Source organism: Dreissena polymorpha, chromosome 5 (genome assembly GCF_020536995.1).
Source record: "Dreissena polymorpha isolate Duluth1 chromosome 5, UMN_Dpol_1.0, whole genome shotgun sequence".
In the NCBI taxonomy this organism is placed as follows: domain Eukaryota; kingdom Metazoa; phylum Mollusca; class Bivalvia; order Myida; family Dreissenidae; genus Dreissena; species Dreissena polymorpha.
Genome location: NC_068359.1, coordinates 3,534,938 through 3,552,592, shown reverse-complemented (window position 1 = coordinate 3,552,592; position 17,655 = coordinate 3,534,938). Strand labels below are relative to the sequence as shown.

The 17,655-nt window shown below is 35.1% G+C and overlaps 1 protein-coding gene across 7 annotated transcripts in view; it reads left to right on the top strand.

The window, feature by feature from the left end:
• The window catches only part of LOC127832262 (FYVE, RhoGEF and PH domain-containing protein 4-like), a 102,962-nt gene extending 88,854 nt beyond the window's left edge, over positions 1–14,108 (top strand). For all 7 annotated transcript variants that reach the window (XM_052357629.1, XM_052357630.1, XM_052357632.1 and 4 more), the window contains 5 exons: positions 470–589; positions 4,735–4,863; positions 6,150–6,278; positions 7,275–7,423; positions 8,122–14,108. In XM_052357629.1, the coding sequence (XP_052213589.1) occupies positions 470–589; positions 4,735–4,863; positions 6,150–6,278; positions 7,275–7,423; positions 8,122–8,257 (663 nt within the window). In that variant the 3' untranslated portion in view covers positions 8,258–14,108. The remainder of the gene's footprint in view (positions 1–469; positions 590–4,734; positions 4,864–6,149; positions 6,279–7,274; positions 7,424–8,121) is intronic.
• Positions 14,109–17,655: the final 3,547 nt, after the last annotated feature.

The following is a 17,655-nucleotide window of genomic DNA, read 5'->3' as shown; positions in this document are numbered from 1 at the left end:
TTTGTGCAACATTTCTTCCTTAATTCTTTAGTCAAAATGGTGTTTTCACATTTAAAAATGAACAATACTGTACTTGTATGCCTTATAGTTGTACAGTTTTTTAAAGTACTCAATTGCTGCCAATGGCAGGAATGCTCATTGATAACTTTGACACATCAAGTCGAAGAGCATGCATTGCAAGGACAACTTTTTATAATGGTTTTGTGTCAGTTTAATTAAGAACCAGTATTGATAAAGTATGCACTTGTTATATTTCTCTTTCTTTACAGTTCAGTTGGTCCACATCAGGTTATATTAGTTACTGATTCAATTATACTTTTCTAAAAGTCAAAAATGAAGAAAACTATTATTTTAAAACCAATTGTTAAAAAAAAGATCTACTTTGAAATAACCAGAATTGCAATATGCTTAGATTTAATTTGATCATTTATTTGACATGATTCTTAGTATTAAACTTAATTTCTTTCAGCCAAAACCAGGCACGAAGGCACCAAGATGGATCAAAGATGATGAAGTCACCATGTGTCACGAATGTAAGGACAAATTCACTGCAATCAAGCGGCGTCACCACTGTCGAGCTTGTGGAGAGGTAAGAAGTGGGCTTTCACAGAAGGCTTATCGGAGGGTTAGTCTTTTGTTACTCATCTTTTGTTACTGGTACTGGTGCTTGTGAAAACTGTGTACTGGCCATCACCTGAAAGCATTCTGTTGGTTTCCACTCATCCTTGATTCATGTTTCACATTATTATGCGCCCATTTGAACGTAAAAAAGTTAAGTTAAGGTTTGCATGAAAGTTGAAATTCAGTTTAAAGTTTGCATGTAAAAAGTACATTCATCTGTAACTACATCAGATATTTAATTGAAACTTTACACATCTCATTGAACTCATCCTGTGATGTTACCAAAGAAGGCCAATAACTTTTACATGCAATTTATCTGTTTTTGCCCCTTATTATATGTTGTGTACTTGTGAAATTCATGTTAAAGTTTGCTTACTGCAACTCTTTAAGAGACATGCAGACTTAGTATCGGGCTGCATTTTGGGCTGTTGGGTCAATGTCAAGGTCACTGTTGCTAAAAATAGATATATAGTTAATGCTCAATAACTTCAGTTAGAATGGGGATATAGTACAGAAATTTATCTGAAGGTAGGTTACATGCTGATTCAGGGAGGGATTCTTTTTGGGGCAAGTGGGGTCAAAGTCTCTGTTACCAAAAATATAAAAAGAGTTCATTGTCAATAACTTTAGATTGGATGAAGTTATTGTGGTGTTATTTTGTTTGTAGGTAGCTTACATGCAGAGTTATGTTGGGCAACATTTTTGGATAGATGGCTCAAGGTCATTGTTAGTCAAACAAGAACAATGAGCTGCTCAATTAGCTAACCATTTGCATGCTGGGAATTTTGTCTTCTGCTAAAATGTAGTCTGTTGAATTTCTAAAATTAGCATTTTCTTGGATTTTTTTCAAAGAATACTATCAGAATAGCAAACAGTTTGGATCCTGATGAGACGCCACGTTCTGTGGCGTCTCATCTGGATCCAAACTGTTTGCAAAGGCCTTCAAAATTCGGTTCCAGCACTGAAAGAGTTAAGATGGCAGTATTGTGCTGTAATTTTGTGTGAACATCAAAGTTAACTAGAAATGGCGCGACGCGTATCCCCACGCCGAATGTTTGACCTAGGTGTGCCCCAGGGTTTGTAATGGGGCCATACATAGCTGAGATTGACCGTATTGTCATAAGAGAAGTTCATCATCAATTAGAAGTGAATTGGTGTAGAAATGAAGAAGTTATAGCAAAAGGCAATTTTGGGTGGGTGTGACATATGTGGGCAGGGCGCCCCAGGGTTGGTAATTGTGCCATGCATAGTTGAGATTGACCGTATTGTCATAAGAGAAGTTCAGTATCAATTTGAAGTGAATCGGTGTAGAAATGAAGAAATTATAGTAAAAGGCAATTTTGGGCGGGTGTGGTCTATGTGGGCGGGGCCCCAGGGTTGGTAATGGGGCCATGCATAGTTGAGATTGACCGTATTGTCATAAGAGAGGTTCAGTATCAATTTGAAGTGAATCGGTGTAGAAATGAAGAAATTATAGTAAAAGGCAATTTTGGGTGGGTGTGGTCTATGTGGGCGGGGCGCCCCAGGGTTGGTAATGGGGCCATGCATAGTTGAGATTGACTGTATTGTCATAAGAGAAGTTCAATATCAATTTGAAGTGAATCGGTGTAGAAATGAAGAAATTATAGTAAAGGCAATTTTGGGTGGGTGTGGTCTATGTGGGCGGGGCCCCAGGGTTGGTTATGGGGCCATGCATAGTTGAGATTGACCCTAATGTCATAAGAGAAGTTCAGTATCAATTTGAAGTGAATCCGTGTAGAAATGAAAAAATTATAGTAAATGGAATTTTTTGGTGGGTGTGGCCTATGTGGGCGGGCGCCCCAGGGTTGGGATTGGGGCCATGCATAGTTGAGATTGACCCTAATGTCATAACAAAAGTCCAGTATCAATTTGAAGTGAATCCGTGTAGAAATGAAAAAATTATAGTAAATGGAATTTTTTGGTGGGTGTGGCCTATGTGGGCGGGGCGCCCCAGGGTTGGGAATGGGGCCATGCATGGTTGAGATTGACCGTATTGTCATAAGAGAGGTCCAGTATCAATTTGAAGTGAATCGGTGTAGAAATAAAGAAGTAAATGTAAAATAACCTAAAAAAATGAGTGATAATTTCTGACGCAGCCCCACCCCAACCGCTATAACTTTTGACCCAGGGGTCAGATCAAAATTCCAAATAGTGCAGGGTCGCACATATGCTCATAGCTACCATGTGTGTAAGTTTCAAGGTTCTAGTGCTTTTAGTGTAGGAGGAGATAGTGGCCAGGACGGACGGACAGATAGACAGACAGACAGACGGACGGACGGCGGAGATAACCACAATATCCCCACCTTTTTTTCAAAAAGCGTGGGGATAATGAAATGCAACTATATTATTTGGTAAAGAGTTGAAATTTAGTTCCTTGGCATGTTCACATTTTTTGTTTTAATAAGTTAATTGTCAGTTTTATGTTAACATATAATACGCAACTGCTAAAGATATTCAACTTTAAGTATGTTTTTATGGTCATTATATCGTTGACTGACAGAAAATGTGGTCGTATTAAACAGTGGAAGAGTAGTCCCGCTTGGGGTAACTCTTGTTATTGAAATATTTAGTTATTGTTAATTAAAGTCCTGGTAAAATATTACACCTTGCAGGCTGGATATATGTTCAACATAGCATAAAGCAGTTCCCTTTCTGTTTCTTTTGTACAAAGTGAACAAGATAAATTCATATTACTGATCAATATATTATCTCCAAATTTATTTGTTTTAACTACTATTTCACCCTGTTTTTAATTCGGTGAATTCATTAAAGGTACATACTTCATGAAGATATTGCTCTTAAATTGCATGCATTCCTTCCAACAAATTTAGGTGCCATATTGCTATGGCTGCAAAGAAAGGTTCACAGTAATCAATAGACGCAAACACTGTCACTCTTGCTGGCAGGTCAGTGGTTGGTATACATGGCATATATCATATAATGTATCATTCTTATTTTATTAACACACAGAGAGGATTTTATTTAAACTAAACATCCTGAGAAGTTTCATATGTAGTCCATTCAGTCTATATGTGTAACCTTCAATCTATTTCTCTGAACAAGCTTTGCATGTGTGCTTCCTTTTATTGTCTAATAAAACCCTATTGCGATTTAATAAACAAGAATCTTTCTGTAACTAGTTTTTGTCGATCATGATTGTTGTATAATGGATAAAGCTTATACAATGGCTGAGTTCATGTGTCCATGTAGTCAATCATCAAGCAATTTTGCATGTTAAACTTTTGTCTCTGGCTGGCTCATAGGTCAATGTAAAACTTAGAGTTCAAAGATCAAAATAAGGAATGGTATAAAAATGATTGCTGAAGTGGACTGAAACTTCATAATTCTTGAGGCAATTATAAATAACATTTCAGTAATGTTCAGCATTTGGAGAAAGCATTTTGTGTAAATGACCTTTAACTCAAGCTTATAGGTGAAGTTCGTGTGTAGTTCAAAAATTAAATATTCTTATGATGAATCATGTTCTAACACTATCTTGTTCAATCATGAGGAAGTTTTTCAAATACTTGCCAATACATTTTAACAATGTAAACCCAGCATGACGAGTGCAAGACCTGTATTTGAGCTTAAATGTCAAGGTCACACTTAAAGGTCAATGCCCATTTATGGACACCATCTTGTTGAAAGGATATCTTACCATTTATGCCTGTGGTCAAATGTCAAGGTTATACTTATTAACAAGGTTGCACTTCTTTTTTTTTTAAGAGCTAACTAAAGATTTACATGCTTCTAATATTATATTAATCAGTGGGTTAGTAATCCTAGTTGAGGACTACAGAACCGTTGTTAATTGTAACATGGAAACATTTAAAAAAAAACACAATATATCTAAATTTCATTTGATAATAAAATAAAATACAAATTAAAATATTTCATGTATATAAACATCATATTTACAAGGACATTATTACTCATCTAACAGGTTTGCAGTTCCTTCTTCATCGCTGAAATGTCTTATGTATTAAATCTTTATCTTTTCAGTTCTCAAAATTGTTGTATGCATGTAGTCTGCTTTTCGTGGCTACACTATATACTATATTGTACATTATTGGAAAATAATTATACTTTCAGATATTCTGCAACAAGTGTTCGTCGGATAGAGTGTTTCTTCAATGGGAAAATAAGGAGAACCGTGTGTGTAAGGAGTGCTACAATCAAATTCTTGGTGAAGAAAATATTCAGAAGAAAAAAGCACCAGCGGTAAGATCAGTTTAGCATAGGGATATAGAAATAAAGAGTTAGCATAGGGATATAGAAATAAAGAGTGTAAGATCAGTTTAGCATAGGGATATAGAAATATCTGTAAGATCAGTTTAGCATAGGGATATAGAAATAAAGAGTTTCAGATGAACAATTTTAAGCCCAAATTTTGTAATTGGATTTTTTGTTTATTTTTGTATCTTAATGATTAGGAGGAATTAAGTATTGCACTTGTCAATTGGTTTGTTCAAACATCCCTAAGCTTGTGTTTTCAAGTCCTCTTTAACTACTGCACCGAATTGTATAAACACTTCAACCAGCATTTATTCAAAAGGGCGCTGGTAGATTCTTGCTCAATCTTTGATAATTTGTTTCACTTTAATTTGTAAAGGATCTTACAGAAAATAATGTAGGCTATATCAAGTTTATGCTGAATCATTGCCTTTTGTCTGTTTTGCACTGAATATATGCATGTTACCCAAAATAATGTGTACTGAATTCCTTTTCAACTGCATACATATATATATATATGAAAGGATATCTTATATACATGTATATATATGCTCATACAGAAAGAAATTTGTGCTGCAACCAATTTTTGCAGAAGTATGATTTTTTTTGCACTGTAAAATATTTATTGGTGTCCAAAGATGATTTGAGAGGGCATGTGTGGTGTGTGAGTCTGTTACATAGGGGCATGTGTGGTGTGTGAGTCTGTTACATATTGGGGGCATGTGTGGTGTGTGAGTCTGTTACATAGGGGCATGTGTGGTGTGTGAGTCTGTTACATATTTCCAATTTTTGAGGATGTGTGCAAAGAATTTGATTTTTTTAAAAGTATTCTACTATAGCTTAGGCCTCATGACTACAAATACTTTTAAGCTTTGTCTTTATCTGATTTAAAACAAAAGAAAATCCAAGCTCAGTTGTTGCAAGCATTCTCTGTGGTCAATAATTTAAGTTTAGGCTTGGTTCGAGATTTGAGAAAATTTGTATATAATATGCAAACATTTATTGATATTTGCTAGGAAGCATGGTAGTGTTCAACTTACATTGATATATATATATATATATGGTGTATAAGATGCAAAGAAAGAGTCTTGTTCTTGGAAAACTGGGCTTATAAACATGTACTTCCTTCAACAGAAAAATTTCATAAGAGCAGAAAGTGTTGTCTCGGATAAGCCTGGGCAGACTGCACAGGCTAATCTGGGATGACTCTTTACGCACATGCATTACGCCCAGTTTTCTTAGAGTGTGGCTCAAAAGTTTGTTGTTATTTCCAGGAGGTGAACCCCGAGAAGGACTCGGTGATGTCTGGTTACATGCACATCATGGGTAAGGACAAGAAATGGGACAAGAGGTGGGTGTCCGCCAAAACTGACTTTGTCATGTACATCTACAAGAAACACAAGGTAAGGGGTCACTTAGTCTCTCACAATATGAGCCTTGTTCTGGGAAAACTGGGCTTAATGCATGTGCGTAAAGTGTTGTCCGTTATTAGCCTGTGCAGTTGGTGCAGGTTAATCAGGGATTACATTTTCCACTTTTATGGAATTTTTCGTTCATAGGAAGTAGTTTCTTAAACAAAAATCAAATCTAGGCGGAAAATGTTGTCCCTGATAAGCCTGTGCACACTGCAAAGACTAACCCTTTGCATGCTGGGAAATTTGTCATCTGCTAAAATGTTGTCTGCTGAATTTCTAAAATTAGCATTTTCTTCGATTTTTTTCACAGAATACTATCAGAATAGCAAACAGTTTGGATCCTGATGAGACGCCACGTTCTGTGGCGTCTCATCTGGATCCAAACTGTTTGCAAAGTCCTTCAAAATTCGGTTCCCGTACTGAAAGAGCTAATCTGGGATGACACTTTACGCACATGCATTAAGACCCATTTTCCCAGAGCAAGTCTCCTATTATTCATAAATAAACAAATATGGGCAAAAAAAAACTTTAAAAATAAAAAATCTCTTTACCTTCAGACTGGTCTTTTCATGACGCTTTGTGTTCCTCCCGTAAGTAAGCGTGAAAGTGAAAATTTTCTCAAAATATGGATTAAATTAGTTGGCATTGATGTCATATAGCAATCATTGAAAAGAACAAAGTATTGGTTATTTTGAGTGTAACTTTATTCTTTGTGTTTTAACCTGGCCAAGGTATACAAATAAAACATTTGAATTGTACAAAATAATGTGCGTGTACAGAATTGGCCTCATCCACTCAAAACATGCATGTATTTGATGCAACAGTGTACACTGAAATGGTGAACAACAAAACAACAAGTGACCTATACATATGTGGCACACATTCATGGCAGACACTAGCAGTCGAAATTTTGATTTGATTCCTCAGTGTACACCTTAAGATTGATAGCAGAATTCTAACATTCACATGTATTTCTGTCCACAGGACCCAAAGGCCATACAAACCATCCCCCTGCCAGGTCACGCAGTTAAAGGGGTGGGGGACTGCAATGACCGCCAACACGTGTTCGCATTGACCCACAAGGAGATCACCGTCTGCCATTTTCAGGTGGATTCTGAGGAAGATATGAACCAGTAAGACATTCTTCTTAGCAAATTTTCATGACTGAATTGTATCTGTTGTTTGATTCATTTTTATTGACTTGACTTTTTATTGAAATTTTAGTGCTTTAAAATCACATTATGTTGGCATAACGCTCTGGTAAAGGTTTTCAACTTCTTCATATCTCTGTCTTCCACAAGGCTTGTTATGTAAATTAATGTCCTTGAGGTTAAAGGGTAAGGTCACTGACCATGGCCCAAAACTTGTTTAGAAGAATATTGCCCATTATTGAACTTTAACAATGTAGGTTATAGATGGCGTGTAACAAATCCATTTCTCTTTTTCTTCTATTAAATAGTCAAGCAAAACTTAAATACATGTCTGAGGTGACCATCAATGAAGCAGAAATATCCCTCTTTTGCACTTAGAAATACCACTAGTAGAACCCACTGGATAAGAATTGCTCTTTTTATTCTGACAACATTCCAATAAAAGGTTTGTCTGTTGATGAAAATTGTACCGCCTTCATCTAATTTTGTTTACCAAGGTTTATTTATTATATTTTTCAACCATGTGCTGTGAACCACTGAAAGATTTCATTTATTTTAAATGCCTTGACAAACTACCTTAATGGAAAAATAGTACGGCAGAATGATTTTTGTTTGTCTGGTAATCAATGCAGTGGCAGTTTGACTGAAATATATAATAGACGTAAGTTATCTTTTTGCAGATGGGTTCATGCCTTGGAAAATCTTGCTCTTGCTGAAGTTCCCACTGACGAGCCCAAACGTATTTCCACGCATAGCGACAGCAGCAGCCAATCAACGCAGTCCTCTAACAGTTCCGACCAATCATGTCCCTCCTAGCAAGCTCATCCATTCATATGTCTTTGTATTGTTTGTATACATTTATACTGGAAACCAACACATTTGTGTGTTTTAAAAACAATTCAGGCCTTGACCATAGTTGCAAATCTCCTTAGCGATATCTTAAGTGTATTCCTTAAATTCATAGAATTCCTGAAGTATGTGGACTTTCTTTTAAACTTTGTTTTAAACAGAACAAATGTTACTTAAATGAGTAATATTTCAACGTTTTGTGAACATAAAACAATGGATTTTGTGTAGATAAATTTATATGAAATTTCTGGTAAGTACATCTCAAGAAATTCATTTGGACATTTGTGAATACTAACTCTAATTCAATATTCATGGAGTATATTATTGTAGCCCTGATTACGTTTGTTTAAAAGTTTTGCAAAATGTTGGACTGATAATCTTAAAAGTAAGTGCATTTCCATCTGATGTTTTGATTTTAATTATCTTCTATGTAAACATATACTTTTTAAATAATACCAGTATAGTTTGATTTTGACAATCAACCATTTGATATTTTGTTACTAAATTCAAAATGCATATATATTATTCAAGATGTACCACAACTGTATTGCATATTTCATATGTTTTGTATTTAGACTACATAGCAAGAGAAATTATACTTTCACAAATTGCAATTTATATTGGAAAGAACTGTTATTATCAACGACAATAAATTTAAATAAAAAGCTGTGCTGTGTATTCAACAAATCTTCCATTCTTTAAATGCGTAAACAAACATGTAAAATTGTGTGGAAAATGTATAGCTGTACATAATTCAATTCGTTTTTGTTATGCAACAATCAATTACATTTCTAAAAATATAATCGTTGACATAGTACTTAAATTTTGAGTGGGAAAAAAGGTCAAAAGTTAAGTTACCGGTAATTTTTGCAATTTATGTATGCTTTCTTTTTAATTTGATGCTTCTTCTGTGATAACTATTGTGTGATTTAGTGTACTGTAGAACTCTAGGACTGCATGCCATAGCATGTAAAAAGAAAATGCAGAATACATTTTTTTTCAAGTCACCTTTTAATTACTGATATATTTTTGTTGCCAAACTTTTGTTATAAATGAGCACTTTTTGCCCTTCCTTGATTTGAAAATATTATACAAAAAAGCAGAAACGTTTTTGCAGATTTTTGTATATGTATTTTTGTTTCTTATGTGTTATATTTTAGTGAGATGACAAACCAAGATCTTAATAAATGTTAAGTTTGTGACATTGTTGAACGAAATCAAATTACCAGCATGCATATGCGTTGAGTAATAAAAGCCAATAAAAAAATGCAGTTCCTTGAGAAAAAAAAGTTGAAAACAGTTTTTCCAGGGCTCACTTTGCTATTTACTAATTTAGCCACATTTAGAAGTATTCCAACTGGAGACAGCCTTTGCTTATGAAAACTAAACAAATTCTTAAGATAGATAGCTATGATTGTCATGAATTCCAATTGACAAAAGGATTGTTCAGTAAGAGGAAGCCCTGTTATGTGTCAGTCTGTTTTGTCAAATTACATTATATGTATTATGAAAGTCCATTTTAACAGATAGAAAGGTTATTGGCTGTAACATTATTGAACAATAGCGCTCTTTCAACAGTGTAATTGGTTATTTATTGTTTTACAGTAAGTCTTTTTATAAAACATTTACTTTAAGCATGTTGTTATAAGTTAACAGCTTTTATTGCATGTTTATTTATGTTTGTTTTTATTTTGTTGTGGATTTTTGTTAAAAGCTGTTATGATTAAAATCAAATAAAATTAATTGTTTATTTGTTAGAAAAAACTGATGACCTTTGAATTATTATATATACATGCATACAATAAACTTTCAATTTTACATTTGATTTGCAAATTCCTTTGTATTTTGCATATATATTAAACATATACAAATAATTATGAAAGTGCTGTAGCATCAATTAATGGGGAACAAATTTGGGGTACAATATAATATGAAACTGCTTGTTGAAAAAAAGCATAGCTTGTTAATTGTTTCATTTAATGGTGTAAATATTTATTAAAACTAAATTATCTTATCATCCGAACAAACTTGTTTTAAGCTCACCTGAGCTTAATATGCTCATGGTGAGCTTTTGTGATCTCCTTTTGTTGTGCGTCGTGCGGCGTCAACATTTGCCATGTTAGCACTCTAGAGCCACATTTATTGTCTGATCTTAATGAAAATTGGTCAGAAGATTCGTCTCAATGATAGCTTGGACGAGTTCGAAAATGATTACGGTTGTTTGAAAGGGGCGGGCATTTTTTCTAACATGGCTATATATGGCTATAGTAAAACCTTGTTAACACTCTAGAGGCCACATTTAGTGTCTGATCTTCATGAAACTTAGTCAGAAGATTTGCCCCAATGATATCTTGGACAGGTTCGAAAATGATTCGGGTTGAGTGAAAAACATGGCCACCAGGGGGCGGGGCATGTTTCCTTATATGGCTGTTGTAAAACCTTGTTAACACTCTAGAGGCCACATTTATTGCCGAGGTTGAATATGGTTCCAGTTGGTTGAAAAGCATGGCCACAAGGGGGCGGTACATTTTTCCTTATCTGGCTATAATATGGCTATAGTAAAACCTTGTTAACACTATAGAGGCCACATTTATTGTCCGATCTTCATGAAACTTGGTCAGAAGATTTGTCCCAATGATATCTTGGACGAGTTCGAAATTGCTTCTGTGTGGTTGAAAAACATGACCGCCATTTGGCAGGGCATTTTTCCTTATATAGCTATAGTAAAACCATCTTAACACCCTAGAGCCCAAATGTATAGTCCGATCTTCATGAAACTTGGTCAGAACATACGTATCAATTACATCTTGGATGAGTTTGAAAATGGTTCTGGTCTGTTGAAAAACATGGCCACCAGGGGGCAGAGCATTTTTCCTTATATGGCTACATAGGGCTATAGTAAAACCTTGTTAGCACTCTAGAGGCCACATTTATTGTCCGATCTTAATGACATTTGGTCAGAAGATTTGTCCCAACAATATCTTGGATGAGTTTGAAAATGGTTTTGGTTGGTTGAAAAACATGGCGGATGGGGGAGGGCATTTTTCTTTATATGGCTATAGTAAAAACTCTGAAGTCACATTTATTGTCCAATCTTCATGATTCTTGGTCAGAACATTTGTTGTAATGATATCTTGAACAAGTTTGAAAATCATTCCGGTTGCTTGAAAAACATGGACGCAATGGGGCGGAGCATTTTTAACCAGGTTTTCCGAAGGAAAAAACTGGTTATTAGATTGGCGAATGCGGGCGGGCTGGCTGGCTGGCGGGCTGGCGGGCTGGCTGGCTGGCGGGCTGGCGGAATAAGCTTGTCCGGGCCATAACTATGTCGTTCATTGTCAGATTTTAAAATCATTTGGCACATTTGTTCACCATCATTGGACGGTGTGTCGCGCGAAATAATTACGTCGATATCGCCAAGGTCAAGGTCACACTTTGAGTTCAAAGGTCAAAAATGGCCATAAATGAGCTTGTCCGAGCCATAACTATGTCGTTCATCGTCAGATTTTAAAATCATTTGGCACATTTGTTCACCATCATGGGACGGTGTGTCCCACGAAAGAATCACGTCAATATCTCCAATGTCAAGGTCGCCACAACTAAAAATAGATTTAAAAAAAAAAAAAAAAACTTACAAAGGGGGTTAATTTTTTTTGGTCATTTCAAAAGTTCAGTTTGAGTTTTCTCCCTTTATCAGATTTTTTTTTCACAATGAAAACCTGGTTTTGTGACAATTTTGTCCCTTGTTCCTTATATGGCTATATATTACTATAGTAAAACCTTGTTAACATTCTAGAGACCACATTTATTGTCTGATCTTAATGAAACAAGGTCAGAAGATTTGTTCCAATTATATCTTAGACGAATTTGAAAATGGTTTGGGTTGGTTTAAAAACACGGTCGCCTGAGGCGGGGCATTTTTCCTTATATGGCTATAGTAAACAAGATGTGTTTGTGAAACACAATGTCCCCCTATATGACGTTTGACCTTGAAGGATGACCTTGACCCTAGAATGATGACCTTGACCTTTCACCACTCAAAATGTGCAGCTCCATGAGATACACATGCATGCCAAATATCAAGTTGCTATCTTCAATATTGCAAAAGAATTCATAAAATAAGCGTTTTTGGCCACATATATTTGACCTCTGACCTTGAAGGATGACCTTGACCTTTCACCACTCAAAATGTGCAGCTCCATTAGTTACACATGCATGCCAAATATCAAGTTGCTATCTTCAATATTGCAAAAGTATTCATAAAATAAGCGATTTGGGCCACATATATTTGACCTCTGACCTTGAAGGATGACCTTGACCTTTCACCACTAAAAATGTGCAGCTCCATGAGATACACATGCATGCCAAATATCAAGTTGCTATCTTCAATATTGCAAAAGTATTCATAAAATGAGCGATTTTGGTCACATATATTTGACCTCTGACCTTGAAGGATGACTTGACCTTTCACCACTCAAAATGTGCAGCTCCATGAGATACACATGCATTTTAAATATCAAGTTGCTATATTCAATATAGCAAAAGTTATTGCAAAATGTTAAAGTTGGCGCAAACCAACCAACCAACCAACAGACCAACCAACCAACAGACCAACAGACAGGGCAAAAACAATATGTCCCCCACTACTATAGTGGGGGACATAAAAATTGTTAACACTAAAAGTCACATTTATGGTCCAATCTTCATAACACTTGGTCAGAACATTTGTTTTAATGATATCTTAGAACAGTTAAAAAAAACCTCTGGTCTGTTGAAAAACATGGCCGCCATGGGTCAGGGAATTTTTCTTAATATCGCTATATATCGTAAAACCTTGTTAGAACTCAAAAGTTACATTTAAAAGTCACTCTTCATGAAACTTGGTCAGAACACTTGTTTTAATGATATCTTGGGGCTGCACTAAGCAGTTCAGTCCCTTTGTATCTCAGGTGAGCGACTTTGGACCTTTCAGGCCCTCTTGTTTGTTTTATGAACTTAATTGATACAAATTCAATAATGTTCATAAGTTAAGTGAAGTTTGTTGCCCATAGAACATATATGGTATGATTGCAAGTGTAATAAACTTGTTATGGTGAATGTGAACATTTTATTTTATACACTATTTCATTGACATTTGGTAACAGTCTTTTTTTACCACAAAGTAGAGAAGATAACAGATCAAGATATTGGCCTCTGTGCAAAAGGAAATAATTTGACAGACTATTAATACATGTTGCTGAATTTTCTGTTTTGTTACCTACTTCTCATACAAAATAAACTATTTAGTATAAAAAAATAGAATAATAACTGAAGTGTTATTTTGTGCAATGTTCTGTCAAATTTGAATAATTAAGTGTGCAATAGATAAATCAAAACTAACATAACATCACAAAATGTTTTCAGCTTAATTCAACAAAGTGAGGGACAACTGCCTTGTAAACAAATGTTACAAACAGTTTGTTAAGTAAAATTTTTGTTCTTTTTGTTTCCAATTTACCTTATTAAAGTGTTTTTGTTTTAAAATATAACAGTTTCAAGAATACTTAACCAATGAAACGTGCCATTTCTATACAAAGTAAGATAAATTAATCATATAATGTTCCTGAAATATTTTATACGCAATTGTGTAGGAACAATTATCATAACATAGTTAACGTTAAACAAAATGTATATTTATAATTGTATATATTTTGCTGATTTTTTATTTATTGAAATTCTCCAATTGCTGTATATTTGTATTTTTATCATACAGATTCATTTCTAGCCATGTGTATTCATAAAATATCATGTACAATATTGTATAAAATGTTGCAAAAACTGTAGTTCTTTTTCCTTGCACTTGTTTATTACCACCCTTTTCACCTGACCTGATGGCCAATTACCTATCAACATAGTCAACATCTTGAGTTTTAACATAAAAATTTACACATACTCTTTTGAATGTACAGTGACACATATATCTATTAGTGAGTACAATGTGTAACTTGACATCATGTAATGAAATGAAAATAAAAAGTGATGAACATAATTATGGACTGTGTGTCCATGAATAAAAAATGCACATTATTAACAATAATTACAATGCAAAATGCATAAAACAAAAGATAATATTGAATACAGATAAACCCACCACGACAACAAACAAGATGCTGCATAAAATGAACACTGAAGTGCTGATTCATCAGCACATTTGAGCTAGTCTTAGTAAAAACAAGATGCGTTAAAACACAATGTCCCCCTATATGACGTTTGACCTTGAAGGATGACCTTGACCCTTCACCACTCAAAATGTGCAGCTCCATGAGATACACATGCATTTCATATATATAAAATTGCTAGCTTCAATATTGCAGAAGTGACATTACATGAGCAATTTTGACCCATATATTTGACCTTGAAGGATGACCTTGACCTTTCACCACTCAAAATGTGCAGCTCCATGAGATACACATACATGCCAAATATCAAGTTTCTATCTTCAATATTGCAAAAGTATTCATAAAATAAGCGATTTGGGCCACATATATTTGACCTCTGACCTTGAAGGATGACCTTGACCTTTCACCACTCAAATTGTGCAGCTCCATGAGATACACATGCATGCCAAATATCAAGTTGCTATCTTCAATATTTCAAAAGTATTCATAAAATAAGCGATTTGGGCCACATATATTTGACCTCTGACTTTGAAGGATGACCTTGACCTTTCACCACTCAAAATGTGCAGCTCCATGAGATACACATGCATGCCAAATATCAAGTTGCTATCTTCAATATTGCAAAAGTATTCATAAAATGAGCGATTTTGGCCACATATATTTGACCTCTGACCTTAAAGGATGACCTTGACCTTTCACCACTAAAAATGTGCAGCTCCATGAGATACACATGCATGCCAAATATGAAGTTGCTATCTTCAATATAGCAAAAGTTATTGCAAAATGTTAAAGTTGGCGCAAACCAACCAACAGACCAACCAACCAACAGACCAACCAACAGACAGGGCAAAAACAATATGTCCCCCACTACTATAGTGGGGGACATAAATAGGTCAATGTTAAGGGTCAAAAGAGGTGAGATGATGTAAGTGTGCTCAGAGTTGAATGGAAGTATCAAAGCTTTTTAGTTTGTAGTATTCATAAAAAGTGAATGGTTATTTGGGCTCACCAAGAATTTTTATCTTTTTAGTAAGTCCAAAAGTAGGTAAAATTTAAATTAGATCAGGTGATGAAAGTGTTGTGATAGTGTTCAAAGAGATCATCCATACAATTATAAACCTTTGTAAGAATCATTATTGATGCTAGATGATACACGTCATTTGGGGATAAACAGGAATTTGGGCCCTCTGAATAAGTCTAAAATTAAGTCAAGGTCAATACAAGGTCAGGTTATGTTGGTATGTTGAGTGTTCAAAGACATCATCAAGGCATGTAGCAAAGCTTTTTAGCAATCTGTACTGATGATGCAATATTACATAATCTTAGGTTGACAAAGGTTTATCAAAGACTGGCATTTCTGAATAAGTCCAAATGGAGGTCGATGTCAGGGTTAACCCTTTGCATGCTGGGAAATTTGTCTTCTACTAAAATGTCGTCTGCTAAATTTCTAAAATTTGCATTTTCTTCGATTTTTTTCAAAGAATACTATCAGAATAGCAAACAGTTTGGATCCTGATGAGAAGCCACGTTCTGTGGCGTCTCATCTGGATCCAAACTGTTTGCAAAGGCCTTCAAAATTCGATTCCCGCACTGAAAGGGTTAAAATGAGGTCAGGTGATGTGGGCGTGTTGAAAGTGTTCATAAAGTAAATAAATGAAAGTACCAAAGCTTTGTAGGAACCATTGTTGATGTTGTAGGAATCCTGTCATATAGGTTTAACCTCTTAGAAACGGAAGAATGAAGGAAGCTACAGGCCAATCCCTATACATGTATGCCTCACCAACAGTAGATGCCGGGCATAGAAAAGATGAATATGTTTCACAAAATGCTTGTAATTACACAAAATGTATTTGCTAGACATTATGCTTATGTACATTTAAGTTATTATACCGCTGCGAAAGAAGTTTAATATGGGGTATATGGCCTTTTAGGAGTCACTCTTTCAGTTCGTTGGTCCTTTCACTGTATATAATTTTACAAGTAAGAAGACCGAAATACTTCCACTTGTCTCAAGCGATGGAATTGAGACTTGACATATGTCCTGGAATGTATACAGTGTACTCTGCCAATACCGGACTCTCTGAATACTGGAACTCTCCCGATTCCGAACGGTCGGGCCAGTCCCGTATTTCTTCCTTCTATTTCTTTGTTAAAAAATGTTGAATAAACCGAACTCTCTCAAAACCGGTAGCCAAACGGATATCTCCGTGAATTTGGTCATTGTCAACGTAAAATACTTTGAGTACACCGGACGGTCCAAATTCTCAAGATGCCCTAGGCGTGAAAATTACAATACCTAGTCAGCACAGCGCGTGCGGTGTCACACATTTTGCTCGTGCAATTATTGATAATCCGATTAAACATACCATAAAGGTGTCAATTTGTTACCGCGATAAAGATTAAATAATTTAAAACAAACTGTGAATGTCTATAATAGACGTGCAGTAACACCAAAAAGTGATTGACTCGATCGTTTTATTAAGCTTATGATAAACAATTTAATTACAAAATTAATGCATGCCGTTGCGAAGATCACTTTCTTGTGATCTTCTCGGGTAGTTTAAAAGATCTTATAGCCATGTTTTTAAAGCTTGAATTGTTGTTTGTTTGTCAGATAAAACTGTGAGAAATATTACCGTTAAATATTCATCCATCTGTCTGCAAATTCATTCATTGCCTTTTCGTAATTTCAAATGCATCTTCAGCATATATAGTCTCAAATCTACAAGTCTTCTCAAATGTAAAATGTCACAGCCTCCAGCTAAACGCAGACGCGTAGAGCTTACGTTAGAGGAGAAGATTAAGCTGACCAAGGAATCAACTTCTCAACCAAAATCATCTCAGAAGGCTTTCGGCGAGTGTGTGTGGGTGTGTATGTTTTGTAAAATGTGTTATGTCTTGAATAATAAATCATGTGTCCACAACAATCGTATTTGTGTCGTTATTCGTCAAAATTGTCTTTGAGGTTTAATTAATTCATAGCCATTTATAGCAAACTCGAACACAACTCACTCGCCTATATGACAAATGTCACGTATGTACATGTATAAAGCACCAGGCTCACTTTGGGATTAATCAAAACAAGTTGGTATGGAATGCTTTTTGGTTTTATTCGAATAAAAACACATTTTTTTAAGAATGCTTTAAACATAAACATTACATGAGTGCAGTTATCACATAGTACATGTAAATGTATATGGTTTGTTT